Source organism: Dryobates pubescens, chromosome Z (genome assembly GCF_014839835.1).
Source record: "Dryobates pubescens isolate bDryPub1 chromosome Z, bDryPub1.pri, whole genome shotgun sequence".
NCBI classification, from domain to species: Eukaryota; Metazoa; Chordata; class Aves; order Piciformes; family Picidae; genus Dryobates; species Dryobates pubescens.
This window is the reverse complement of record NC_071657.1, coordinates 9,806,833-9,834,803: the sequence shown is the minus strand read 5'-3', so window position 1 is coordinate 9,834,803 and position 27,971 is coordinate 9,806,833. Positions and strand designations below refer to the sequence as shown.

Here is a 27,971-nt window from a genome sequence, read left to right as displayed (position 1 = left end):
GAAGTGTGCAGACAGCTTCAAAGAACTGAGGCCTTGCTGTAATGCAGTCTTTAAGTGCGCTCTGGTGTTGCAGATGTGACCACAGACTGCACGTTAAATAAAAAAGGGGGAGATAATTTGGTTCTAATCCACAGGATGCTCTGACAAATATTCAGGTCAAGACAGCAGTAGCCATTCTTGATCTCTTTGATTTTCAATACACATCATTGTTGTTGACTGAGTATGTAGCAGGCTACATGTCTTAAAATCTGCTAGTAGATTGCATTAGTAGAGTCTGACACTGCCTACTAGTACGAGCAGAAAAGTGAGTTTTTCCATCAAAAAGCTTCACTGATGAGAAATGGTTCACCATGTTTTAATTTTATTTGCCAGACTTCTTAGCTTCCTGTATTGCAGTTGTTGCATCTGCTTGGCAAACATCTCTGTTCCAGTATGTCATAAACAAAGTTACACCTCGTGAAGAAGCCTGAGGATGCATCCCATATTGATATGGAACAACCTGAACTAGACAGTCAAACAGGAACCAGAACTTTGGCCCTTATCAATTCTCATTTGCGACTTAGCCTGTATGAAAGTCTTTAATTTTCTGTGCTCTCTTAAACTTCTCAAAGCATTCACCTGGTACTCAGTATTCCTGACAGTTCAATTAAAGTGAAAAAAAACCAAGTAACTGTTTTAACACAGGAATTAAATCAACCTAATTCTTAAAACTCATACCAAAACTCCCTTCACATAAACTTGGTAACAATCCTTGAACTGTAAAAAGGAAAATTTGCTTTTCAGGAACTGTGGAAAACCTGAAAATTAGTATGAAGAGGACTAGAACAAGAGCATTCCCTCTCCAGCACTCACAAACACAAGGTAATTTCGCTCCAGGCTACTCATATCAGAAGTATAGCTCCCAATGCAGTTTTAAGGTCAGACATCACATTAACACCAAAGCATTTTGGAATGTGACTGATGCAGTGTTTTTGCTGGCAACTGAAGGCATACCTCAAAGCTGGTATGATTTTCTCTAATAAAGCAGAAACACCAACAGTGTTTCCAACTTTAAGTTCAGGATCCTTCTTAAGCTATCACTATGTGCTATGCAGAAGACAACATGCTTCCAAACAAAAGGTCTGCAGTTAAATCTCCTCTGGAGACTTCCAAAACATGCCTGGACATGTTCCTGTGCAACTAGATCTGGGTGAGCCTGCTTTAGCAGGATGGTTGGACTAGATCTCCAGACCCTACCTGAACATACACAAGTCTATTAAGACCTGACAATAAGCATCCGAGGAAACAACCTGAGGGACTCAGCACATGAGTTGCAAATTCCTTCTCCATGATATTTGAAGGGTCATGGAAGTCAGATGAAGTCCCTGGTGACTGGAAAAAGGAAAAGAATGTGCGTAAAAAGGATAGGAAAGAGCACCTTGAAATTACCACCCTGTCAGCTTCACCTGTGTGCCTGGGAAGATCATGGAACAAGATCCTCGCAGAACCAATACTAAAGCACACAGAGGACAAGGAGGTGATTTGAGGCAGCCAGCATGGCTTCACCAAGGACAAATCCTGGCTCACCAACCTAGTGGCTTTCTACAATGGAGTGACTACATTACTGGACAAAGGAAGACCAACAGGTATCATCTGTTTGGACATTCGCCAAGCCTGTGTCACAGTCCCCCACAACATCTTTCACTCTAGAGAGATATGAATTTGATGGGTAGACTGTTCAGTGAAGGGAGGAATTGGTTGGATGGTTGCATCCCAAGGGTAGTGGTCAACAGCCCAATGTCCAACGAAGACAGGTGACAAGTGCTGTCCTGTAGGGGTCCGTACTGGAACCAGTGCTGTTCAGTGTCTTTATCAATGATACAGACAGCAAGACTGAGTGCACCTTCAGCAAGTTTGCTGATAATGCCAAGCTCAGTGGTGCTGTTGATAAGACTCTGTGACAGGATGTCATCCAGAGGGACCTTGATAGGCTGGACAACTGGGCTAAGAACAATCTCATGAGATTCAATAAAGGCAAGTGCAAGGTCCTACACCAGAGTCAGGGCAATCGGAAATCTTTGTTATCAGTACAGGCTGAGGAGGATATTGAGAGCAGCCATGCAGAGAAAAATTTGGGAGTATTGGTGGATAGATGCTGGCCATGAGCCAACAACATGCTCTTGCAGACTAGAAGGCAAACTGCATATTGGGCTGCATCAAAAGCAGCATGGCCAGTAGTTGAGGCAATTCTGCCCCTCTGTGATGGCAAGACCTCACCTACAGTACTGTGTTCAGTTCTGGGGCCCTCAGCATAGGAAGGACATGGACCTGCCGAACCATGCTGTGGTGGATTGAAACTATTCCCCCAACATAAAACTGAAACTACCAGAGAATTGAAGGAGGCCTGATCCATAGAGACATCCAAGGTCAGGTTTGATAGGGCTCAGAGTAATCTACTTTCAGATTTCCCTACTTATTGCAGAAGGGTTGGACGAGATTAACTTTAAAGGTCTCTCCCAACCCAATGCATACCATGATTCTGCTCCACAATTCTATGAGATTCTAATCCCAGGCAAGCAATCTTTTGACATCAAGTAGCTGCAATGTGAGCTTTCACCATATAAAACATCAGAACCATTATGTAAGGATGTGGGCAATTTACACATCTATCATTAAGACCTTGAGGCTCACTATGTGCCTGCAGCAGCCTGTTAATTGGGAGAAGAAACTTCACTAAGGAACATGTGAACTCAGATCTGCAAGACAAACAGAATACCCATGCCAATAAGTGATCAAGCACCAGTTTTATCTTTCCAGCCTCAGCACAAAGAGTCAGGAAACTAAGTAAAGGACCTTTTGAGCACTGAAGCAATTACTTACAGAGAAGAGGGGCTTGTTTTCTGCACCAGCCTTTAGCTGACGATAACAAGGTGTGGCATAAGTCCAACCTAGTTTCTTTGGCAGTTCAGTATTCACAGTAAAAAGTAGGGGTTTGGTCAGCCCAGGACTAGAAGGAGTTGTTTCAGTAGCCAAGGCTACCATGCTGAAAAATAATTCTCAGATTTAACCATTCCCCACCTAGCATCTTCGGAGCAAGCCACCTGCTACCGGAAGAAGTGGTGCTCGTTCAGATCCAAAGAGAAGGCAAAGCATCCTCTATTCAACAGCACTGAAGTCAGAGACTATTCACTAAGGAAGGCAAAGGACCAGAGCTGGGCTCTTAAGCAGCCTCTTAGCTTCACTAATTGTGTGCCACTAAATGGTCCTTACCTCAGAGAGGGTAAGTTGTCAGCGATTACCAGTCAGCAATTTGGTGAGGAAGAGCTGTGAAGCTTATTGAATTCACCACATGGTATATACTGTCAGTCATGTTTTAAAAGCCAAACTTTTCAGGCAGTGCATCCTTGTTTTGGGGGAGCTTGTTTTCAAATTAACAGTGAGTAGAATAGCCAGTAGAAAAGAAAATAAATCCCATTCTCTTCATCACATGAATACAGCATCATCTGTCCAGGCCTGCATGGGGGAATTTCTCCTCCTCATCCAATCTACTTTGTAAGCCACCTGAAGGCAAGCACAAAGTTGACTGATGCTGTATAGTTACTTCAGAGGTGCAAGAAGTAGGGTCTGAGAATCAATCTTGTGACTGGGACAACAAAATTTTTCAGGGGGCAGTAGTCAAGACCTATAACCAAGAGTGATCAATGCCCAAACCCTCCCTTTATTTTTAAGTTTTCACCACATCATGTACATGTAAAAATATTCACAAATGCCACCTCCACCATGAAGAGAACAATGACAGAAAGTAAGCATCCTCAAAAAAGAGGGCGATTATTCAGTGTCGTACCATATCTTCACTAATTGTGTGTTAGCAGGATGCAGGTAATGAGCACTAGCAGAAAGTACTTTGTATTATGTTAAAAAGGTACAGGCTCTGGCTACAGTCTTACTGTGCAGAAGACTAGGTGGTCGAATTTAGAAGAGATCTTAACTTGGCTCAGTCTGTTCACCCTTAGCAGGTACAGATACAGACATACCAGAGCAAGCTTTGAGAATGATGAAGGGACAGGCACATCTGTCTTAGGAAGAAAGACAGAGAGACCTGGGACTATTTAGTCTGGAAAAGAGAAGACTGAGAAGACATCTTAATAATGTTTAGAAATATCTGAAGGGTGAGTGTCAAGAAAAAGGGGCCAGTCTCTTTTGAGTGCTGCCCTGTGATAGGACAAGAGGCAACAGATACAAACCTGGAACACAGGAAGTTCGACCTCAACTTGAGGTAAAACTTCTTTCTTGTAATGGTGACAAAGCACTGGGACAGGCTGCCCAGAGAGGTTGTGAATCCTCCTCTAGAGACTTTCAAGACCTCCCCCGGATGCATTCCTGTGTGACCTGCAGTAGGTGATCTAGCTTTAGCAGGGGTGTTGGATTTACTCTCTGGAGGCCCCTTCCAACCTCCACAATTTTAGGATTTGATGATTCTATGAACAACTTGGAAACATTCCCCTTCTTCCTGCCAGATTCTTGTTTAATCATCATTCCTGTAATGATGACAATAGTGGGAATCACCCATCAATGTGGGAAAAGGTGGTACAGCTTCTTTATGTCATGCTAAAGAATCTGTCATCAGGACAAGTGATGAAATCAGGCACTGCATATGCCAGAGGCAAGTCCTGCAGTGCCAGAGCTGCCTGAAGGTTTTTAGGCCTTGTCCTCCACTGTTCATGTACACAGCCAGGAAACACATCTCCAGCATATACAAGCCTTCAATACAAACATGTGGTAGGGGCTTACATCACACAATCTGCATCAATTAAAGCTTTTCCCCACTTCTCACTGTTGCTGCTCAGGGAACACTCGAAGTTTTTATTTAATATGACAAAAACGTCCACGTTCTGCAACTACCTTTTGGTAGTAGGAAAGTACAGGCTTCTACTTGTTAAATCAAAGTACGGAGGACATGCAGCCTCAAAAAGGTTTAATTTTTCATGCAGAAGCTAACCAGCACATTTGGGAGCTGCAATCAAGAGTAAGATAAAGACAGGTTGTTGAAAGCTGTGTATTTGAGGACTCTGCCAAAAAACCCAGGAGACATAGTATCAAAAGTCAATGTTTCTGAACACTAATGAAACACCAACTTAAGTGGTATATCAATGTTTTTTAATTTGAGAGAGTTTAGAGTTGAAAAAAGGAGATGTGACACTGAACTCTGCCAACCATTCTTTCATTCTTGTTTTAAGGTGGAAGCATTCATCTGATAATCTTTTGAAGTTAAACAACTGGTCTAAAAATGTGACCTGTGCATCAGTTGTTAAAATGAATTACTAAATAGAACACAACACACTCGAGTAAGAAATAACTTGAGTGCTGCAATGCAAAACCAGCTTTACCTATGAAGGAAGGTAGCCTTCCCCTTTCCCAAGATAGAAGTTTAATTACTTGCATGCCTGAAAAAGGAATTTTTGCATCAAGTGGGGCTAATGAGGTCATGACTCCAACCGAGTTGAATAAAAACTCAATTAAACCTTGCAAACATATCTGCTTCTCTGCATCTAAACCTTCTTTCCAAAGACTCTAAATGCCCTGTTCACATTTACAACGCTCATACAAATCAGGATGAAATGCAAATACAGACACTTGATTTCTTGATGTAGAACCTAGATAATGATCAACCAAAGTTCTTTCTCACTAACAACAACAGCATTGGTCTCTACTCCTTTTCTTCCATGATTTAAGAGAACTGCAGAACACCACGGGACTGCTTGGAAAATGAAAAAAAAATAAATAAAACCAGTGAAGACCTTCAACATACCTGTTATTTTGTCCCTGACAAGCTTGCAGGATTCTATCTCACCAATGCTGCCAAACAAGCTCTTCAGTTCTTCTTGTGTCATGTTCTGTGGAAGGTAGTTGACTATTAAATTGGTCTTGCTGTCTTCTGTGTTTCCAGAATCAACTGGTGATGAGCAATTGTTTATAGTGTTTGAACTGTGGGCTGTGCTATTGCAGGTTGGTCCATTAGACAGTTGTGTTTCCATGGCACCAATTACCTGCTGAAAAATACAGAAAACAAAGACCATCAAAACTCACATTTCACTATCTATTAGGAAAGCTCAAACAAGAATACAGAACACTTGTCCCTATGCAAAAATGGTATTGCCAGGGCCATACACTGCCTCTGTAAGGGAATTAAAAAAAGCTAAACAAAAACACACAAAGAAGAAACAAAAAAAACCCACCCTCCAATACAGAAGGATTTTAACTGTTAGTTAGGGCAACACTCTAAAAGCTTGCAAATAAGAGTTGCTGCTACAATCTTTAAGGAGCTCTCTCAATTAAGTCAACACTGTATTTCCATCCCCTCCCATTCCCCTCATTTAGGGGTATCCCAGCCTTTTTAGTACAGAGGTTACTAAGCAGAATTGGCCTGTTGCAAGGGTAGTTAGTTCAATTAACTTACAAATTATAATAGCGACAGCATTTCATTTTCAAAAAGAGGTGGGAGCTAATTGAACCTTAAGCCTTTATCTTAGGAACAGTAACAGACAGAAAGATCAGTAATTAAAAGAGACTTTGAGAGGTTCATGTATTTGCTGGGATGGGAAATAAACTCTTCCTTGATAACCACTAGGCAACCTTCCGTTACCATAGGTTCAAATAGGCCTTTAAATGCTTTCATTTTAATAAATTGACAACTCTTGATTCTCACTTCTTCCCCCTTCCCTGAAAATACTGGAATTTCTTAAATAGTTCGATACTTTGAGTTACTTGATTTAATTTTAGACAAAAATAAAGGAGTAAGCACCACTCCAAGAACTACTGTTTCATCCCAAAGTAACTGACTGCATGACTGGCAGATACAGCAGGAACCAGTTGGAGAAGTGACAGCACTTGCAAACATGTACAAAAGGTTCTCTGCCATCTCAGTCAGTCACTGAATGGTAACAGCTGGTAAATACAGTGGATTTTTAACAGCAGCCTAACAACCAACACTTGGGCAGCCTACTCTGAGACCAACATCACAAGAAAACATCCAGTAGAAAAAAGTCTATAAATTAATTCTCCAGTAATAAACATTTCAACACAGAAGCAAAACTCATCAAGAAGTTTCACTGGGGAAAAAAAAAATAATAAAATCCATCAAACACTGAAATCTAACCTTGGATTTCCAGGAGACAAAAATGCCTACTGTAAAGTGGGAGCATAACCTCAGAAGGTTATCTGTACTGACTGTCCTGTTCAAAGCAGCATATGCCATCAATGCATACTTAAACAGCTGATTAGGTCAACTGTGTTGTTCAGGGATTGTAAATTTGAATTTCCTAAAAACATGAGGGGCTAAACTGCGTGACTTAAACCACAAAGCAAACATTCCTGGGAAAACATTTCTCTGATCTGCATACAGATTTTTCAAGAGGTTACTTCAGCACAATGTGAAAAAAAAAAAATTTAAAAAAATAAAAACCCAACATAAAAAAAAAGGTGGGGGAAGATGTATCTGTTAAGAAGATTTAACATGAAACTGTGATCAGTTTCCCTGAGGAACAACAACTGGAACAACATTTGGCTCCCTTGTGACAAACACCAAGGGGTAACCTGCTCCTGGCACTGCAATGAAACAAGACTGCTGAGAAGATGATAAAGCAGATGATCCTAATGAAGATAAATTACTTTTCAAAACACTAGTTTATCTGCAAGGGCTAGCAGCCACAAAAGCTCTGAGCTCTCTCAGATTGCATTTTCCCCTTTACTTTCCTTTCCCACCCCCCCCCCAAACTTAAGTGTTCATTAATGGAAATTAGCAGGACTGAGCAAGAACAACAAATAATTCTCACTTAATTACATATTTATTCTTATGTTCAGGTGGCAAGAATGAAATCCTAAGCCAACATTCAAGTGAACAGCTGCAGTAGCCTCTGTGTGCTGAAATTATAGCACTTCTCAGCTATAGAACCATCTGCTCTGAATGAAGTGATACTAATATGTTTTACAAATAAAGCATATTCCATTGATAGGCTGAATACAACTGTTCATAAAACACAAAGCACATCTTCAGCAGTTACCAAATATTTTCCACCCAGAAAAATAGTTTTGAGATCAATTTACAGTTTTCAAACAATTCTTAGAATAAGACTTGTAAATATACTTTTAAAATAGTAATAATAAACACAGAGCATACAGGTTTTAAAGTTACTGCAATTTAGTATTCAGACCATACCAAAACCATTTTAGTACAATACTACTCTCCAATTATCCACCAGGTATTTTGAATTAATACTAAAGTCTAATTAACATTTGAGGAAAGGCAAGCCACTGCAGTATAATTTCTACAGGAGATCACCAGATTATAGAAAAAGTTGTCATGGTACACCAGTGTGCTCTAGGCTCTCACAGAATAGGGACACAACCTACAGCCTGTAATGAAATGTAGAAGAGAGTTAACATTCCAAATGAGAGATTAGAGTTTGGTATGGCCTCAGCACTATTAACATGTAAGAAAAGCAGCCTACAGAATTTAAGAAAAATCCCACAGACCCCAGTCCAAGGCTCTGCTGCCCACGAACCACTTCTAAGCAGAGAAGCCACATCACAGAGTCTGACTGCCATGTTAGTTTGGAGTTGCCGTCTGCAATATGGACACAAAAAGTACCGTATGTTAGATTAGCAAGATAATGCAACAAATCAGTTTGTACAAATTTACAGTAATTGCATTTATATTCCCAGCACGTCCATGCAGTGTGGCTTAATTGGATTTGAGGCAATTCCAATCTAATCTTTCCAAATTCATTTCTAAAGTTGGTTTTTTCTGTGAAATAAGATGCTTCATCTACCATGGAAACTACCTCTAGAACCACACCATGCCTACAAGGAACTCTACGACAAATGAAATTCTTACATCTTCAAGACTGAAGAGGAAGGAAAGAAAACACAGTGAGTCGATTTGCCATTTGTACGCAAGATGACCATGCACCACTGAAAAACAGCTCTCCTTACATGCCTTTTGCAGCCAAAAAAAACCCAAGCAACAAAACACAAGACTACAAACTACATTTCTAGAACCGAGTCTGTTGTTAAAATCCTAGGTTTTAAAAGTTAAGTAGATTGAGTCTTACACATGTTGTATTCAGTACATTTCCTTGCAATAGGTGTTTAAGAGTACCACCGGACATGCAAGTGGCAGCTGAGTCAAGAATTTCTCGAACTGAGTAACTGGAGCAAAACATGCAAGAGATAGTCCTTCAGAACGGTATTTTTGTGCCCAAGCACACTGTTTTTAAACAAAACATCACTGCAAACCCAGTTGAATTTGAATTGAACAGTGCTAGGAGAATACCACAAAAGCTAATGGGCCATTTGCAGATAATTACAAGTAGTCGAGATGTAAAATATCACCACAATACTGGCATAAATAGGAAGACTCCTGGCTGTTGCCACAGCTTGAGATTGGTGTAAATAAGAGATTCTTCTTGCCCCTGGTTAGCAGATGACATAAATCTGAACTGATAAAAGACTCCAGGTTTTAGAAGGCTGCTTCATATCCAGGCTTTACATACATATTTCAAAACAACTCTGTTTTAAACCAGTGTAAATTAGTCTTCATTTCAGTCTGCTACTGAAGTCTGTATTAGCTCACTTTATGGCTGGTCTTAGACTGACGAGGAAACTTTTTTTTTTTTAAAATATTTTTTGTTTTTTAATGCAAAATACCAAAGCTTTAGTATCACCTGACAGCTTGCAAACCGTTATTGTGTCAATCCCAAAAGAATGCTAACAGCTACGCTTCTGAAGCTCTCCACTGTGTACAATGTATATTTAATTAACTGCTTATTACATGGAAAAAACAAACAAAAAAAACCCCAACAACAAAAGTCTCAACTGTTTAAGTTCAGACAAGCTTATTACAGAGGCTGCACTGAAGTGTCAGCCTACAAAATTCTGTCCTACAGGGACTGTGGTGACGTGTGTAAGATGATATATTCGGGTCTCTATGGCTCTCAATAAAGTAGCATGACCTGACAGATTTGCTTCTTGCGAGCTGTGTGCTGCAGATAGACAACTCCAATAAGACTCAAGTGCACAAGACTTCCATGAATTCACTACAGGGACTCCACTGTGCCCTCAAGCACTGGAGCACATTCTCAAAGAGCACTTCTCATTTGAAGTACTTCCAGTTTACACATGTATCTTCACTGAAGTGTTCCACAAGGTACTCACATCAATTCTGTAACTAACACACCACTGTCTCAAGACCAAATTTTGGTCCTTAATACAGAAAGAGCCCTGAATAGTCTTTTTAAAAAAAAGCTGCAAAATACTGCACTACTGAAGAATCACTAGAACCATTGTAAGAGTCAATACAGTTTTTACTATTAGCCTCAGAAACAATATCACACCAGTTTATTAAAATAGCTCAGCAGCTACTGCATTCAAAACCTAAGAACTCACTAAGTTCAGGAAGCTGAGATCTTTACACCTACTAAAGAAATCTGTCTTAAAATACATTTGGACCAGGAGAACAATCGAATGAAGGTGGGAAAAGAAATGTACTTTCTTTACAGTCCTGAAAGGAAGTGGAACTGAAGACTGTTGTCTAGTTCAAACTGAGTGGTTCCCTTTTTCTAACATGCAGTGCATCAGGAGCCATCCACTGTCCAAAACTTAATGGCACTTAGTGAATTAAGATTTTAAATCTGAATACCCTTAAACGTTGTTTGCAACATTAACTGAATGCTAGTTTCTAATTAGCTGCAGTTCAAGTCAGTCATGAGTACCGTTTGCCTAGCAGAGAAACAAGTAGGTTTCTTTTTAAGACCAAAGACATCAGGAGTTAAAAAGCCATATGGTTTATGTGATTAGTTCTGGTTGCCATAGAACAGTTCCAATTATATCAACAGTAGATTTTTATATGACAGCTTTAGAAAACGAAGTGGAGCTAGCAAGATGAAAGCCAGGAAAAGAATTATCACAGTGGTCTACTAACTTTCCCTGCAAAACACATTTTTGGTATGCAACATACTCAACTGATCATGCTCAGCTGAAAATGAAAACTGAGAATGGACCTTGACAGTCTTCAGACAGAACCAAGGTAAGATAAAACAGAATTGCTTTCACCTCAGATGTACATGCTAGGCAGAAACCAAAGCCTTTCTGCCTCATTCTGATTCATACCTGCACATCCATGTCTCACACATACAAAAATTCACATAGAGTTTATATACCGAATTCTATTTCTAGACATCACTCCAAAATCAGTGCACAACTATATACTTTTTACATTATCTTAGTACACAAAAGGGATGACAGAATAATCAACATCCTAAACCTAGATGGGCAGGCACCAGACATTAAATACATCTGCCTCTCTTAACAGGATACTGCTCCTCAGAGGCAGCTGAAGCTGTAACATGAGACACCTCCAGCCTCAAAGGTCACATCATCTTGAGTATTTCCAGGTATGGGGCCCCAACCACCTCCCTGGGCAACCTCTTCCAGGGTTCCACTAACCTTGTGGTAAAGAGCTTGTTCCTAACATCCAACCTAAATCTACTGTTCCCTAGTTTGAAACTGTTGTCCCTCATCCTATCACTACAAGCCTTTGTAAACATTCTCTCTCTGGCCTTCTTTTAAGCCCCCTTCAAGTACTGAAAGGTCATTATTAGGTTTCCCTGGATTCTTCTCTTCTCCAGGCTAAACAACCTCAGCTTCCTCAGCCTCTCTTCATAGCAGAGGTGCTCCAACACCCTGTTCATTTTTGTGGCCCTCCTCTGGACCTGCTAAATCAGGTCCATATCCTACCTGTATTGAGGGCTCCAGACCAGGATGCAGTGTTCCAGGAGAGGACTCACCAGAGCAAGTGGCAGAACTATCCCTCTTGGTCTGCTGGCCATGATTCTTTTGATGCAGCTCAGCATGCCACTGGCCTTCTGGGGGGCAAGTACACACTGCCTGCTCATGTCCAGCTTCTCATCCATCAGCACTTCCAAGTCCTTTTCAACAGGCTTGCTTTCTATCACCTCATCCTCTACTCTCTATTGATAGTGAGGATTGTTCCTGCACAGGTGCAGAACCCTGCACCTACTCTTGTTGAACCTCATAGGGTTTACCTGGGCCCATCTCTCCATCTCTCCAGCTTGTCCTGGTCCCTCTGGCGTATCAACAGCACCACTCAGCTTGGTGCCATCTGCAAACCTGAGGATGGTGCACTTAATCCCACTGTCTATATTGTTGATACAAATACTAAACAGTACAGGTCCCAGTGTAGACCCCCAAGGGACAACACTTGTCAACATTCACCATCTTAACTTCAAACCATTGATCACTACCCTTTACATGCAACTACCCAGCCCATTCCTTATCTACCAGTCAGCCCATCAAATCTGTACCTCTCCTATTTGGCAAGCAGGATGTTGAGGAGGACCATGTCAAAGACCTTGCAGAAGTCCAGACAGATCGCATCCATTGGTTGTCCCTTGTCCACTGACAGTCACTTTATCATCATAAACCACTGGGACTGGTCAGGCAGGATTTGCCCCAAGCAAAGCCATGCTGGCTGTATTCAATCACCTCCCTGCATTCCATGTGCCATGTATGTCATCTAGGAGGACCTGTTCCATGATCTTCCCAGGCACAGAGGTGAAGCATGGCCCCAGCTGGTTCCTAATAGCAGATACTATACTCAAAATTCTGAGAGACCCTGAACATGCTCCTGAATATCCTCCTGACAAGTTAAGACACCAGGAGACTGAGTATGCTTTAGAAACTCAGTGTTTGCTCCTTTCCCTCTTGGGTACAGATAGCACAATGACAACAATGTGTTGCTATTTCCATAAGTTGATGCTACAGATTGTTTTCATACTACCAAATAGCAGAAGCAGCAAAACCCCATGGCTGAATACAATGTCCTTTGTACCTTTCAGATATGAAGGTCTAAATGAGAACCTTAATCTCAGCTTGTAATAAAGTTACTCTTTAAATACTCAATGTGTTTTGCAGAGGACTTACACCACATACTTTGACTAGACAGTAATGAAGGTAATTCAGCAAGGATTAAGATACTGTTTTCTGTGAGGAATGTTTCTAAACACCAAGGGCTCAGTGAAAGGCAATCACTGACAATCTAGACCCTTAAACTTCGCTTTCAAAAACAGATCTCAGATTTCAGTACCAAAAAAACCCCACAGGTAGTTATTTGCACTTTAAATAGCTGCAGTTCTTAATCTTTCCCCTTTGCTGACTTATCTTTAATGAGTGTTAATTTGAAGGGCTTGTGGCCTTTTCTTCAAGTAGACAAATGTCTTATGAGCCTGCACACAAAAGAACAGCATTGATTTGTGCACGATCAAATAAGCTGTACAATGAGAGAGAATGTAAGCTGTTGAATACAGCATATGCAAAAAAATATTACAAAGGCTGCCAGAAAATCCCAAAACTTCTTTATGGGAAGGCATATACAGGTCACAGGGTAAATCTTCACTCAACAAGGTTGCTTGTCAGAACAACACACTACCCATTCAGTTTCCTGTAGGAAACAGATGTCAAGGAGAGCTTGACTGTTGCTCTGATGTTCACAGGTTAACAGCATATACTGTGCTTGGTGAGTCTGCACAAACTGGTTAAGTAACACTAATTTCTTAGTCAGTTTTCACAGGTATTTTAGAACAGTATAAACTAGCTTTTTTCCCCTCCCCATTTGCAGCCCTCCCTACTTACACATCCATCCATTTGTCACTCCCTTCATTAGATTTGAAAAAAAATATCTGTAGCATGAACTAGATTACTGTTCCAGAAGAAAGTTCACTCAGCCCAAGAGAACTAAACAGTTAAGTATCTCTTAGTTTATGAAAAGTTATGAGGAATAACTTTATGATACAGAGAGCAAAGACCACAAAAATCCCACAGGAAACTTAAAATTAGGTTCTGATAAGGTGGCCTCTAAAATTTCCAAAGTAGCTTAAAAGTTACTAATGTAAACACAGGCAACTGTGACATAAGATACTAGGAGCCAGAAGCAACAAACCCCCAATTAAGTAGCCTCTCTATGGTGGCAGGTTAGAAGGGAAACTTTTTCACACTGTCTCCAAGTCACTAAACAAGCAATATTACTTACCACTTCCATACACATGCGTGGTGATAAAGTGTGTGAAGAAACAGAAGAGGGATAGAAAAAGTCGGGAAAGGAAAATTTTATTTACCCTTGTGAATGGGGCTTGCAAAAGTTCAACTGCAGAGGTTTTCACCAAGGATGACAGACTTGCCCATTCCAGGTACGCAATGAGAAAACAAGTGGATGACAGCAGACAGCTTAACCAGAAAGCATACCAGGACTGGCATGAGTTCTGGCAAAAGCATTAAAAGGTCAGAAGAAAGGGTAAGTTATGTACCTAATGAACACTTTCATAGGGAATACTAAAAATGAAGACAGAATAATGATTTGCAAGGAGTTCTGAAAAAATAGTGCATATACAACAAATTGGACATTGCTTGACAACAGTCATCTACAGACTATGCAGAAGATTCTTCTGTTTGACTGCAATCACTATGTTGCCAACAGGGTAAAGTGAGGGAAACTTACTATCTTAACTTAGAAAGCATACTAGACACATCAACTGCAGTAGTCTTCCATGAAGAAAAATACCTGCAGCATTTTGTCAAGTGATCAGTACAAATGAGACTCCGATAAAGTAAAATAATTTCTCTCTTCCTAGTTATTGAGGTCAATTTAGACACATGGTACCACTTCTACCAGTGTAGCTTATTCCCTGAGCAGGACAACCAACATGCAGCATTAATTAGCTTATGCACAGGATGAAAGAACTCGGCATGAAATTATACTCTTCCTTTTCATTGCCCTCTTTCATTTAGAAGTTGAAACCTAGCTGAGGGGAAACAATTACTTTTGTCATAGCCAAAATCTTAACTAAATGTCAAGTTGTGCCTATTTGAACAGAGTCAATATTGCTGATGTTCAGCAACAGTTCCTCCAGAAGTATTGCTGAATCACACAGTCCTCAAAAAAATATCAAACCATTAATAACTTTGGAACAATTGCAGATTTGATTGATAATTTCAATCAGCCTGGTTAACAGAAAGGATGTGCTTAGACTTTTCAACTACACCCTACCTTTCACCATAGCTTGCAAACTACAGTTTTTGCTCTTATTCAACACTTGTGCATGTTGTCCCAGTCTCTTGTGCTAGCTCCCAGCCTTCTAGCAAAGTGCTCTCCAAGGCAATACAATTCTGTCAAAACACCTATGTATCCCACAAGAATTAACAGTACCTTACTGCAGGCATTTCCCTTCACCCCCATACATTTGCAGTCCTCTTGATCCTACTCAGAATAACAGAAAATTGATTCAATGGGGTGAAAGGAGAGAACTTGAGAACTCTTGAAATACAGTGTCTTGATAGCTTGAAGGGTTTCAAAGTCAACATCCACTTTTAGACGCACAGTGCCTCCTCCACTTGAACTGGCTAGGATGCCTACTTCAATTTTTCAGCATTTACCTTACTGTATAAAACTTCCCTCTTTCATACTACCACTTACATTGTTCTGCCCTACTGGCAATTTTTAAAGCTGAAGTTTTACCAACAGCCAGGAAAAGGAAGCAAACCAGGTTAGTCTGATTCCAAAAAGATGCCCAATTTAAAAAAAAAAAAAAGAAAAAAGCAAAGAGATGCTTCCTAAATCAAGGTCTTTGCTTCCTAAATCAAGGCAGGTGGCAACTTCAAGGCTACTCAGCACTGCACTTACTCTCCCATTCCTCTCCCTTGAAGGAGCACATAGCTGAAAGGTTTTTTCCCCTCCAACAACAGCCTTCCTCAGTGCAATAGAGGGCCCATCAATGGATGACAGGACTCGCCTTCCAGACTTCAGATGACAATTGGAAAAAATTTTGCTTTGATGATTTTTTTATGGGAGCCCCTCTACTACTCACAGCTACCTGGTAAACTGGAGGGACAGCTGGGCCCAAAACCCAGCAGTAATGGAGATACTCCAGAGGTCTGCCACAGCAGACGCACAAAGCCATATTTTGAGAACTTGCTATCTCCATCACAGCCCTAGCCTTCAAACCACAGTCTGAATTCCCTCAATTTCCTCCCTTCAGGGGAGCTTTTTGCTCTCTCACAGTAAACTTTGAGCTCAAATGTAGAGTAAGCAAGGAAGGAGTTGAGTTGCATGACTGGGGAAGAAAGGATCTTTAGTAAGACAAGTGCTCAAATAGCACAACAGGGCAAGACATGCTAGAGTTTGTCATGAATTCAGCATTACAGCAGATACCACAGCAATCTAAACAGCTCAGGATATGGCATTGTCCAAGACTGCTTCAGAGATCTGCTTCATATCATACAGATGTTAAACACTATTCAAATAGTAAATACCCACCTTTCCTCATTGATGAAAGGCCTTAAAGCAACATGCAAGGGGGAAAAATGGGCATTTGTAGAACTAAATTGAGCTGCACAATCTGCTTCATGCAGGTATGAGAGACTGGAAGAGCATGAGAAACTGTTCACATCAAAACACTTGCAGTCATCATCTTCTACCTTCTTCAGTGAACTGATGATCAGATTGCACTCACTTAAAAAACATGCAAGATTATCCAGAAAGTGAAGACACCAACATGCCACTCCTGTTCAACAATTCATAACCGACTAACACCAAAAAAACCCACAGTCTAAGTAGTATTCTTAATAGTGTCATGTTAATCACATCTTTTAGGAAAAAAAACAAGCTTAAAGACAACTATGCCTGCCCCACCAGGAGCAGGAAGTCACTGTCGTTCCATGGATGCAGCACAAAGGCTTCCAGTAGCAGATGAAGAGAACTTTCTTAATCCTGCTATACCACGAGTAATGAATAATTCAACACAGATGTAACATGGTAGATCCATATGCTGTACTGAGATGACTTATGTGCAGAAATCTATTTGTATAATCCAATTAAAAATGCAGTGATGGATACTTAAGAAGTTTTCCTATTTTAAAATACTCTCTTCTTTTGATTCGAGCGAGCACAGAAATCTTACCCAAGTCTTAAAGGTTTCTCACATCTATGGATGGGAATCACAGAACAAAGAAATTCAAGAACAGAAATATAGCAGCCAATATGCCAGGAACCTTTGTTGAAGGTCTTATGGATTTGGTAGAGTATAATTAATGCTGCTGATCATATTCCCCTGTCCTCTGTCCAGAAAATAAATTTCTGGGGCCATTCGGCTTCCGTACTCTCCAGCTTTCTCCAAGCCTCCTGCTTGTGCAAAGCTATACTTGGCTTCCACCTCTAGGGTTGTCCACTACACCCATTTCCATGATACTATGCATCACTAAATTGACTAAATTGTTCTTGACACAGGCTATTATGTGCATTTTCATTCCATTTTTACACTGTATTACTTCATGCATTATTCCATGCTAAGTGTTAGGCCCAAACCTATTAAAACCAGAGCAGGTAATCCACAAAAGCTGGAAAGGTAGAACCTACACTACTTCAGTTTTTCTCCAGAGGAGCTGAACTTTTACAGACCTCATTTTCAGAACAGTGCCCCCCAGATTATATTCTAAGCAATTCAATAAATGGCAGAAACAGCTCTTGAGCTTGAAAATGTCTGTTTCATTAAGTGTCAGCACAGTGCAGAGCTCTAGGGAGAAAAAAAAAACACCAAACATCAGGAAGAAAACTATTTACTCCACACTATTCGTTTGGACAGGCTGCACATTCAAGCTCTTCAGCCCACATTTGAAATGGAAGCATTTAAAAGATCAGTGTCACTAAGAACCATAAGAATCTTCGACTTCTGGAAATTAACTCATTGTCAGGATAGCAAAAATTTGAAAGGAGTCATTTTACACAAAGTGCTATATTGTCTCATAGCCACAAAGCAAGGGGTTTGGGGCTTTTTTTTTCCTCTTCACACCTCACTTAAGTCAATATAATTTCCTGGAAGTTAGTGTTATCACTCCACCTTCTCTCCTGCTACTAAAATTATTACAATACAGTGGAACAATCTTCCACCTCTTTCCTAATACACAGATAAGCACTTATAAATATTGAAGCCCTGGTATCAGTGATCCACATGTCTCCACCTGAAAGATCAAAAATTTATTTCATTGTTGTATGTTGTAGGTACAAATTCAAAGACCAAGAACACAGGGTTGTTATTATAAAATATTTCAGAGTCAAAAAAAGACCTTCATCTACTTACTTCACTCTGAGGGCATATTATACCATTCTTTATTAAATGGACCTTCAATGCTCTAGTTTTAATCTTTCTACATGTATTCATTGCTTTGTAGAGTTCTGGAGGAAAGAAGAGGAAAAATAAGTACACCTCCTAGCAAGAGCAGTAAGGAAAAAGGAATGTAAACCTTTCTTACTGCTAATCTTGCATAAACACTGTACACAACTCATGGTCACAGAAAGTTACCTGCAAGTCAGTTCTGCAAGACGGTGTCTAAGATCTGTAAGTGCTCAGCTTGCACATAAAGCAAACTTTACAGCTCTTACTGTAGGCAGAGATATCATATTAGGGCCAGCTGCCTAAGGCTAACAGTAGCTGTATCTGCAGTAAAAGTGTTAAAGAAAAAAAAATTCTATTAAAAGCACACTGATTTGAGACTCGTGACTGCAGGTGTTCCTTCAACCATACCCAAGCTCTGGAACCTGATCTTCATAAAATAGTAGGCTTTGAAATGGACGTATTCAGATCATCTAGTCCAACGTCCTTGCTAACAGTGGTACATCTAAATCATGTTGCACAGGAATGCATCCAGGTAGGTTTTGGAAGTCCTCAAAGAAGGAGACTCCACAACCTCTCCAGATAGCCTGTTCCAGCACTCCACTCCCAAAGTAAAGTTTCTCCTTAAGTTCAAGTGAAGCCTCCTGTCTTATAGCCCTATGAGAAGAGACTGAAGGAGCTGGGGTTGCTTAGCCTGGAGAGGAGGAGACTCAGGGGTGACCTTATTGCTCTCTACAACTACCTGAAGGGAGGTTGTAGACAGGTGGATGTTGGTCTCTTCTCCCAGGTAGCCAGTAGCAGAACAAGAGGACACAGTCTCAGGCTGCGCCAGGAGAGGTTTAGGTTGGATGTGAAGAAGAAGTTCTATACAGAGAGAGTGATTGCCCATTGGAATGGGCTGCCTGGGGAGGTGGTGGAGTCACCATCATTGTAGGTGTTCAGGAGGAGACTTGATGGGGTGCTTGGTGCCATGGTTTAGTTGATTACGCGGGTTGGATTGTTTGATGGGTTGGACGCGATGATCTTGAAGGTTTCTTCCAACCTGGTTTATTCTATGTATTCTGTTCTATTCTACATATATTAAAGAGGATAAGGTCCAGCACTGATCCCTGGGGGACGCCACTGGTGTCTGGCAGCCAGCTGGATGTGGCACCATTCACCACCACTCTCTGGGCTCGGCGCTCCAGACAGTTCCTAACCCAGCACAGAGTGTTGCTGTCCAAGCCACAAGCTGACAGCTTAGCCAGCAGTTTGCTGTGGGGGACGGTGTCAAGGGCCTTGAAGTCCAGGTAGACCACATCCACAGGCCTCCCCACATCCACCAGATGGGTCACCTATCATAGAAGGAGATCAGGTTGGTCAGGCAGGACCTACCCTTCCTAAATCCATGTTGCCTGGACCTGAGCCCTTGGTCATCCTTCAGGTGTGCAGTTATTGCCACCAGGATAATCTGCTCCATCATTTTCCCTGGCACTGAGGTCAGGCTGACTGGCCTGGAGTTTCCAGGTTCCTCCATCTGACCCTTCTTGTGGATGGGAATCACACTGGCTAGTTTCCAGTCATCTGGGACCTCACTGGTGAGCCCGGACTGGAGGAAAATGATGGAGAGCGGCTTGGCCTGCATTAGTATGATCACCTCAGTCTTTTCCAGGCTGAAGAGCCCCAGCTCTCTCAGTCTGTCCTCAAGAGAGGACAGCCCTCTGTTGGACTCTCTCTAGCAGTTCCCTGTCCTTCCTGAACTGGGGAACCCAGAAATTGGTACTCCAGGTGCAACCTCAGCAGGGCAGAGTAGACAGAAAGAGGAACCTTACTTGACCTGCTGGCCACATTCTTATTAATGCACCCCAGACTATTGTTGGCCTTCTTGGCCATGAGGATGCATAGCTGCCTCATGGTTAAGTTATCGTCCACAAGCACTTCTGCTGGAAAGCAGCTTTCCAGAGATCAAACCCATACCTATACCAGTCCATGGGGTTATTCCTCCTCAGCTGCAAGAATCTACACCTGCCCTCACTGAACTTCATGAAGTTCCCTGCTTCCCAACTCTCCAGCCTGTCCAGGTCTCACTGAAAGGCCGCAAGGCCTTCTGGTGTCAGTCATCCCTCCAGTTTTGTATCATACTTGCTGAGTATACTCTGTCCCTTCATCCACATCACTGATGGAAGATGAACAAGACTGAACCCAGTCCTGAACTGGGAGGACCACCACTAGCCACAGGCCTCTAACTAGACCATGAAACACTAATTACAACCCTCTGTACTATGTTGTTCGTTCAGCTAGTTCTCAATCCACCTTACCGTCTACTCATTTAACCCACACTTCCTAAACTTTCCTATGAGAAAAATCACAGGAGACAGTACTAAAAGCTTTACTGAAGGTAAGCTAGACAACATCCACTGCTCCTCCCCTCATCTAATTTACCCAGCTGGTCACAACATCACAGAAGGCATCAAACTGATTTCCCTTGTGTGAATATATGCTCACTAGTCCTGGTAATTTTTCCCTGCCATGTGGCCTTGAGAAGGCTCTGGGGAGACTTATAGGGGCCTTCCATTACCTAAAGGGGGCCTAGAAGAAAGCTAGGGAGGAACTGTTTGCAAGGGCATGTAGCAATGGGACAAGGGGTAGCAGTTCTAAGCTGGAGAAGGGTAGATTTAGATTGGACATTAGGAAAAAGTTCTTTGCTCTGAGGATGGCACAATGCTGGCACAGGTTCCCCAGAGAGCTGGTAGAGGCCTCATCCCTGTAGACATTCAAGGTCAGGCTTGATGCAGCCCTGATCAACCTGATCTAAGGGGTAATGTCCCTGAATACTGCAGGGGGTGGACTAGACCTCTAGAGGTCCCTTCCAACCACTCCATTCTATGATTTTGTTTTCTATGAGATGACCTCCAAAATGAGCTGTTTCATCACCTTTCCAAGGATGGAGGTAAGGATAAGTGGCCTGTTGTTTCCTGAACACTCCTTCTTGCCTTTTTTGAAGACAAGGGTGGCAATGGCTTTTCCTCCTGTCCTCAGACACCTCCCTTGTTCTCCATGACCTTCCAAAAATGGAGAGTGGCTTAGCAAAAACCTTCAGCACTCATGGATGCATTCCATCAGGGCCTTCTGGGGGTAAAGAGCTTGCCTAGGTTACTTCTCTGAGCAAGGGAGTGTCTTCCTTTTGCCAGATTTTCTCTCTTTCCTCCAGTGACTGAAGGCCAGCTTTAGAAGAAATGATTAAAACAAAGAGGGTTTTCATTAACTCCACCCTTCTCTATTCTCTCACCATGTCACCCACCTCATGCAGCAGCAGGCCCACATTTTGCCTGGTGTGCCTTTCCTGCAGATGTACCTGAAAAAGCCCTTCTTGCTATTTTTCACATCCTTTGCCATATTTAATTCCAAGAGAGCCTTAGATTTCCTCGTTGCATACTGAGGCAACATTCCTATATTCCTCCCAAAGACTTCTAGGAAGCCAGTGCATGGGAATGCTGTGAAAATTGAAGTCAAAGTTATTTTACATAAAATCCATACTATCAGAAAAGAGAGACAAAACCAATGAGATAAGGGTACTGCATAAGTAAAACATGAATAACAGAATCCTACTACTGAAGACCTGCCATGACTAATGAAGGGAAGAGCTTGTATTTGGAATTTGCAAAAAAAAAACAAACACACCATAAAAAACTGCTAATGGAAGCTTCTCCCAAACCTACCACAAACTGCCAGCAGAAAAATACCAGATTACATACCTAATTATAAGATGTGCTACACAAGTGTGTAAGTTTAGATTTTGCTTTCTCCACTGCATGTCTTGAAACATATATGCAACTGCTCTGTAAGCATTATTCTGTTTGCATACAACAGTTCTGAGGGAAAATGGACTGAGCATAGGCTTATATCAAATGTTCTCTTACCTGTCTCAGTAGCTTATGAACTCCCTACAATAGCAAGAAAACTACTGAAGTAGCATCTGTCAGGCACATCTCTGAACAGCCTCCACTGAAGCTACTAATTCTCACTAGGTTGCTAGAAGGTTAAGCAACAGGAGATAAAAAGTCAGGTGTTAAAACTAAAATTTGTGATATTTTTCACCAGTGTAAGATCAAAGTTTTTTACATTTTGTTTTTAAATGAGATCTAAGCCAGACCCAGACCAAAAAAAAAAATCAAAGAGAATTCTGCAATATCCAACCTACTAAATTCATAGAAGTTAAGTTCCTTTCCTCTGAGATCTGTGTACAATGACAGCAGTTCTCATTCAAAGCCATATGACGACTTCATCTACTTGAAGAAATAGCTAAAAATGTTTAGGCACAGAAAGTGCTTAAACACAGAAAGGTTGGCAAGTAGCAGAGGCTGTCCTCACAATAAAGACATCCCATATGGTAACTATTTTTAGTCTGCTAAGTATCAGAGGTTAGAGAGAAATCACATGGGTGTCTCCAAACTACCAGCTCCTCAGCTCATTTTTATCCTTTGCATATAGAAAAGGCAAGTTGGAATAATTTTTAGAACACGGCTCAAACTCCAAAAACTGTCTTCTTCGAAGTGCATTTAGCTTTCATAACTAAACATTCATTCTAGTATGGACCTGAAAGGAAAGTAAACCTGTACTTCTGAAAAAAAAACCAAAAAAAACACCTAGAGCATTCAAAGCAGATCAGCAGAGTTATATTTAAGCTGGTTCTAATTCACTGCAGCTGCATCTAATGAACCACAAAGAAAAGCTTATTACAACAATGGCAGCAACAGCTCAGAGATCAGTAGCTGAACACTCTCCAAGTTTCCAGCATCCTTCAGTTGGCTGTACTCAGCATCAGCGCCTGAACGACCTCTCTACTGTAGCTAAGCATATAAAACCAACACAGACAACACCACCCCCGCCTTGTAATCTCCTGGATACATTATCTAGGGGGGTACTACACAGGGTATGCTACCTGATACGTTCAGATGGTTTCTGGCAGACAATGTCTGCATTCCTCAATCCCTGAAGTACTCACTGGCTTTCAACCCTGAAAAACAGAAGTCCTTCCTTTGTGTAGGTAACTCATGCACAAATTTTGACACTGGGGCTGCTGATCAGCCACACTGCAATCAGGTAACAACCCAAGCTGCCTGCAGGATTTTCAAGAGGTGGGTGATCTGAAAATACCATGTCTTGATGCAACTTGGACAAATGTTGGTTAAGAACAATTCACTCTTGACAGCTGCACTCATTTCACAGTAGCATTCAATACAGGGAAATGTTCACAAATCCACTGGGGAGACACAGAATAAGGGAGTGACAAAAGCATTTTGTTCCAGAAAGTTTAACAATAAACTACTGCTACAGAGACCTCAGAGCTTTCTAATTCAACAAAACCACTGAACGAATTAAGTAAGCCTCCTTTATCTTTCAGAAGCAAGTCAGATAAACCTCAAGATTTAGATCAACACCAAGCTGCAGCACACAGTAGTAGTGCCTTCAAACTGTCTTCCAGCTAAAGAGACATTAACAGGTATTTCAGAAGTAGGTTAGTACGCTCAAGCACCACGACCTAAAATTAGAATGGTTTCCCCCAGAAGGGCTTCTGTAATTCTCTTCCCACACAGCACCAAAAGCATTGTGTTCTACTCATCCAGAATTTCCAAAATAATCTGTAAGCACAACCAGTTCAGTGAAGTGCTTCTTCGGAGCTGATTTGTTACAGTTAACAAGCATTTCTCCCCTACCAGCCTCCATACTGTCCCAAACCCAACAAAAACAGTGGTGTCTAGGGAAATCTTTGAACAATATATAATGAACTAATATAAAATGGAAGAGAGAAATGAAGGAAAAAAAACCCACCAAATTATAAAATACTGGAACTAAGGATAGTTTTTAAAAGAGTAAATGGTGCAGTATCCCAACTGTCAGGCCAGTCTGTTACATTCTGATTTGCTCAAAGTACAGATTGTTATATTCCTCCACAGAATCCACTACAGTTAAGTGGATTAACTACACAGACCAACACTATTAGCAAAACTCTTCTCTGCAGCACTTAGAAGAGGTATGACTCTGGGGGTGGATTTTTGCATTTATTGAGACGAGAGGCAGAGAAGAAGCAGCAGGCATCTTTCAACAGACCTCAGAAAGTAGTTAAGTGGTAGAAGTGATTCAGCTGACAGACAGCCCACTTGACAAGCAAGTGAAGGAAAGTGGCATCAATTGTTTTGCAAGCCTATCACAATTGGATTACCTGACCCAGAAAAAAAATCTGAACCAGCACAATATGACCTAGAGGATTCTTTTTCCCCCAGGGAGAAATCTGCTCTTGGGACTGCCTGTTCCTTCTGGTTTCCAGCAAAGTGTTTGTAATTCAGTAAATCAACAGCACATAACCATTTGATCTTGGGAGTCCATTATGGAGGGAAATGTTCTTACTATCACCTCAATGAAACAACCTGTCACCCCATGAAGCTGTGTTCCCCACTCAGCAGTGCTGCACAATACTGCAAAACAGAAGAGGGAATGTTGGTCAAGTTTTTCTAGGTAAAATCAGGTACTAAAAGCTTAAAAATATGACATCTTAACACCTTGGCACGTTATTAATAACGTTTACCAAAAGTAGCTTCTAGAAAAGGCCTACACCCACCTCCAGAGGATGGAAACAGGGACAGATAACCCAGGAGGAATACAAAGAAGTTGTGCAAGCAGCCAGGGGTATGTTTAGGAAATCTAAAGCCCAGATAGAACTACATCTGGCCAGGGACAACAGGGCTAACGAAATTTATTAGGATGTCAGCAGCAAAATGAAGAACAATGAAGATGTGGGGCCTCTTCAGAAGGAAACTGGGAAGCTCGTCACACAGGATATGGAGAAGGCTGAGGTACTCAGCAACTTTTTTGCCTTAGTCTACAACGGTAATGGCTCTAACCATACCATCCTAGTTACAGAAAGCAAGGACAAGGACTGGGAGAATGAAGATCTGCCCCCTGTAAGAGAACACAAAGTTTGAGGAATGGGCTGCCCAGGGAGGTGGTGGAGTCACCATCCCTGCAGGTGTTCAAGAGGGGATTGCACATGGCACTTGGTGCCATGGTTTAATCATGAGGTCTGTGGTGACAGGTTGGACTTGATGATCTTTGAGGTCTCTTCCAACCTTGGTGATTCTGTGATCTAATGAACCTGAAGGTGCAAACATCCATTGGACCTGACAAGTTCCACACAGAGGTCATGAAGAAACTAGCAGAAGTCTTACAAAGCCACTTGCACTCACATTTTAAAATTCACATCAATCTGGTAAAGTTACCACTGCCTGGAAAAGTGGAAACCACCCCCATTTTCAAAAAGAGAGATAAGGAAGACTCAAGGACCTACAGGCCAGTCAGTCTCTCCTCAGTGCCTGGCAAGACCATGGAGCACATCCTTTGGAAGACTCTGCTAAGGTACAAGGAAAACAAGGTGCTGGCTGGTGGCAATCAACATGGCTTCACCAAGGGCAAATCCTGACAAGTTTTGTGGCTTTTTAATGATGGGGTCACAACATCAGTGGATAAGGAAGAGCTACTAACAATCTTCCTGGACTTGCAAAGCATTAAACACTGTCCCTCCTCATGACATTCTAGTGCCTAAATTGAAAGAACACAGATTTAATGGATGGTACACGGGGTAGATAAGGAATTAGGTAGATGGCCAATCTCAGAGTTGTGAGTAATGGCTCAATGTTCAGAGACGTGCGACAAGTGGAGTCCCTCAGGGATCAGTACTAGAATTGGTGATGTTTAATATGTAGGTTGGTGACATGGATGGTGGGACTGAGTGCACTGTCAGCAAGTTTGTGGATGACACCAAGTTCTGTGGTGGAGTCAACACATCAGAAGGAAAGGATGCCATCCAGAGGCACCTTTACAGTCTGGAGAGGAGGATCCATGCCAACCTCATGAAGTTCAACAAGGAAAAGTGCAAGGTCCTGCACCTTGGTCAGGCAAATCCCAATCAGATTACAGGCTGGGCAATAAATTGATTTAGACCAGCCCTGCAGATAAAGACTTGGGGATGCTGGCTGGTGAGGCACTTGACATGAACCAGTGAAGTACACCTGCAGCCCAAAGCCACCTGTGTCCTGGGCTGCATCAAAAGAAGCATGGCCAGCAGCTCAAAGAAGGTGACTCTGCCCCTCTGCTCTTGGGAGACCCTCCCTGAAATACTGTGGCCAGCTCTGGAGCCACCAACACAAGGACATGCTGGAGAGGGTCCAAAGCTGGGCCACAAATATGACTAGAGGGCTGGAGCACCTCTCCTAAGAGTGAATTTGGTCTGTTCATCCTGCAGAATAGAAGGCTCCAGGAAGACTTTAGAGCAGACTTTCAGTACCTGAAGTGGGTGTACAGGAAAGGTGGAGAGGTGCCTTTCATAAAGGCGCACGGTGGCAAGACACGAGGCAGTGATCTTAAACTAGAGCAGGGCAGATTTAGGTGAGACATTAAGAAGTTATTTACTGTGAAGGTGATGAGACCCTGGAATGGGCTGGGCTGCCCAGAAGCATAAATGCCTCATCCCTGGAAGTATTTAAGATTAGGCTAGACGTGTCTTTGAGGAGCCTGATCCAGTGGGAGGAACTCCTGTCATGGCAGCAACACTAAGCTAGATAACGTTAAAGTTCCCTTTCAGCTTAAGCCATTCTACCATATCCAAAGTCAAAACTGACATATTAGATCAGTACAAGGTAAGTGGTGACAATGAGAAATTAAGTCTTAAGGAGGTCTTCAGTATACTGGAGTATACTGGAAGCCCTCCATTTTGTGAACTCTTTAAGCCTTGAATATTTTAACATTTCACTTACCCTTAAGAAAAAAAGAGAAAAAAAAAGAGCTACCAGTAATCAATCCTTACTGCTATAGGAAGATGTCTCAACAGCTTTTAGACAAACTAGCTATCCCAAGACTGACACTGACGACTCAGTACCAATCAAATCACTGCACCTAAAAAAGACCATGCCTCCATCCTGTCTGAAAACTCAAAGCTTATCCACATCATACTTTTTCTAACTAGAGGGCTTCCAGGGGGGTTCCTATATTCAGCACATTAAGTTTGTCTTGCTATTAAGTTAACTACTAAGTGAACAAAGACAAATATCCTAGTAAGGGACAATAATGCTTAATGTCACTGTCAAATATAAAGCTATCTGCAAAAAGCAAAATTCAGTAACAAAACCCACAACATTCTTAACTGAATTTGAATTTCTAGAAGACCTCAGAATCTACACAGAGAATACTAAAGATGACCTTTCACCTGCAAACCTAATTTTGTAGACCCTGATGTGCCCCAACTTCCACAGCTGCTCCAGCAGCAGCATCTGTTTGTCAAACAGAAAATTCAGTTCAATAAAGCACCATATATATCATGATCAACAAAATCAGAATTATGGAATGTTCAAGGTTTGGCAGTAACTTCTAGAGATCACCTGGTCCAACTACCCTGCTTGAACAGAGCTACTTAGAGTCAGCTTCCCAGAAGCATATCCAGACAGCTTCTGGGCATCACCACAGCAGGGGACACTACCACCTCTGTGCACAACCCATGGCAATGCTTGGTCACTTTCACAATTAAGAGTGTTCCCTGATGTTCAGATAGAGCCTCCTGTGTTTTGATTTATGCCCACTACCTCTGGTCCTATCACTGCACACCTCCGGCAAGAGTCTGCACCACTCCCTTCAACCTCTTCCTTACCCTTCATTGGACTCTCCAGTATTTTTCATGCCTCTCCTAAACTTAGGAAACCAAAAGGAAAGTGACCACCTCTAGGCATA

General features: G+C 41.7%; 1 protein-coding gene across 1 annotated transcript in view; it reads right to left on the bottom strand.

Moving 5' to 3' along the window:
* Window positions 1–27,971, bottom strand: part of ELAVL2 (ELAV like RNA binding protein 2) — a 92,480-nt gene that overhangs the window by 35,609 nt on the left and 28,900 nt on the right. Inside the window, exons 2-3 of the mRNA XM_054178137.1 lie at window positions 8,512–8,602; window positions 5,789–6,029 (exon numbers count right to left, since the gene is read on the bottom strand). Coding sequence (XP_054034112.1) covers window positions 5,789–6,029; window positions 8,512–8,583 — 313 coding nt within the window. The 5' untranslated portion in view covers window positions 8,584–8,602. The remainder of the gene's footprint in view (window positions 1–5,788; window positions 6,030–8,511; window positions 8,603–27,971) is intronic.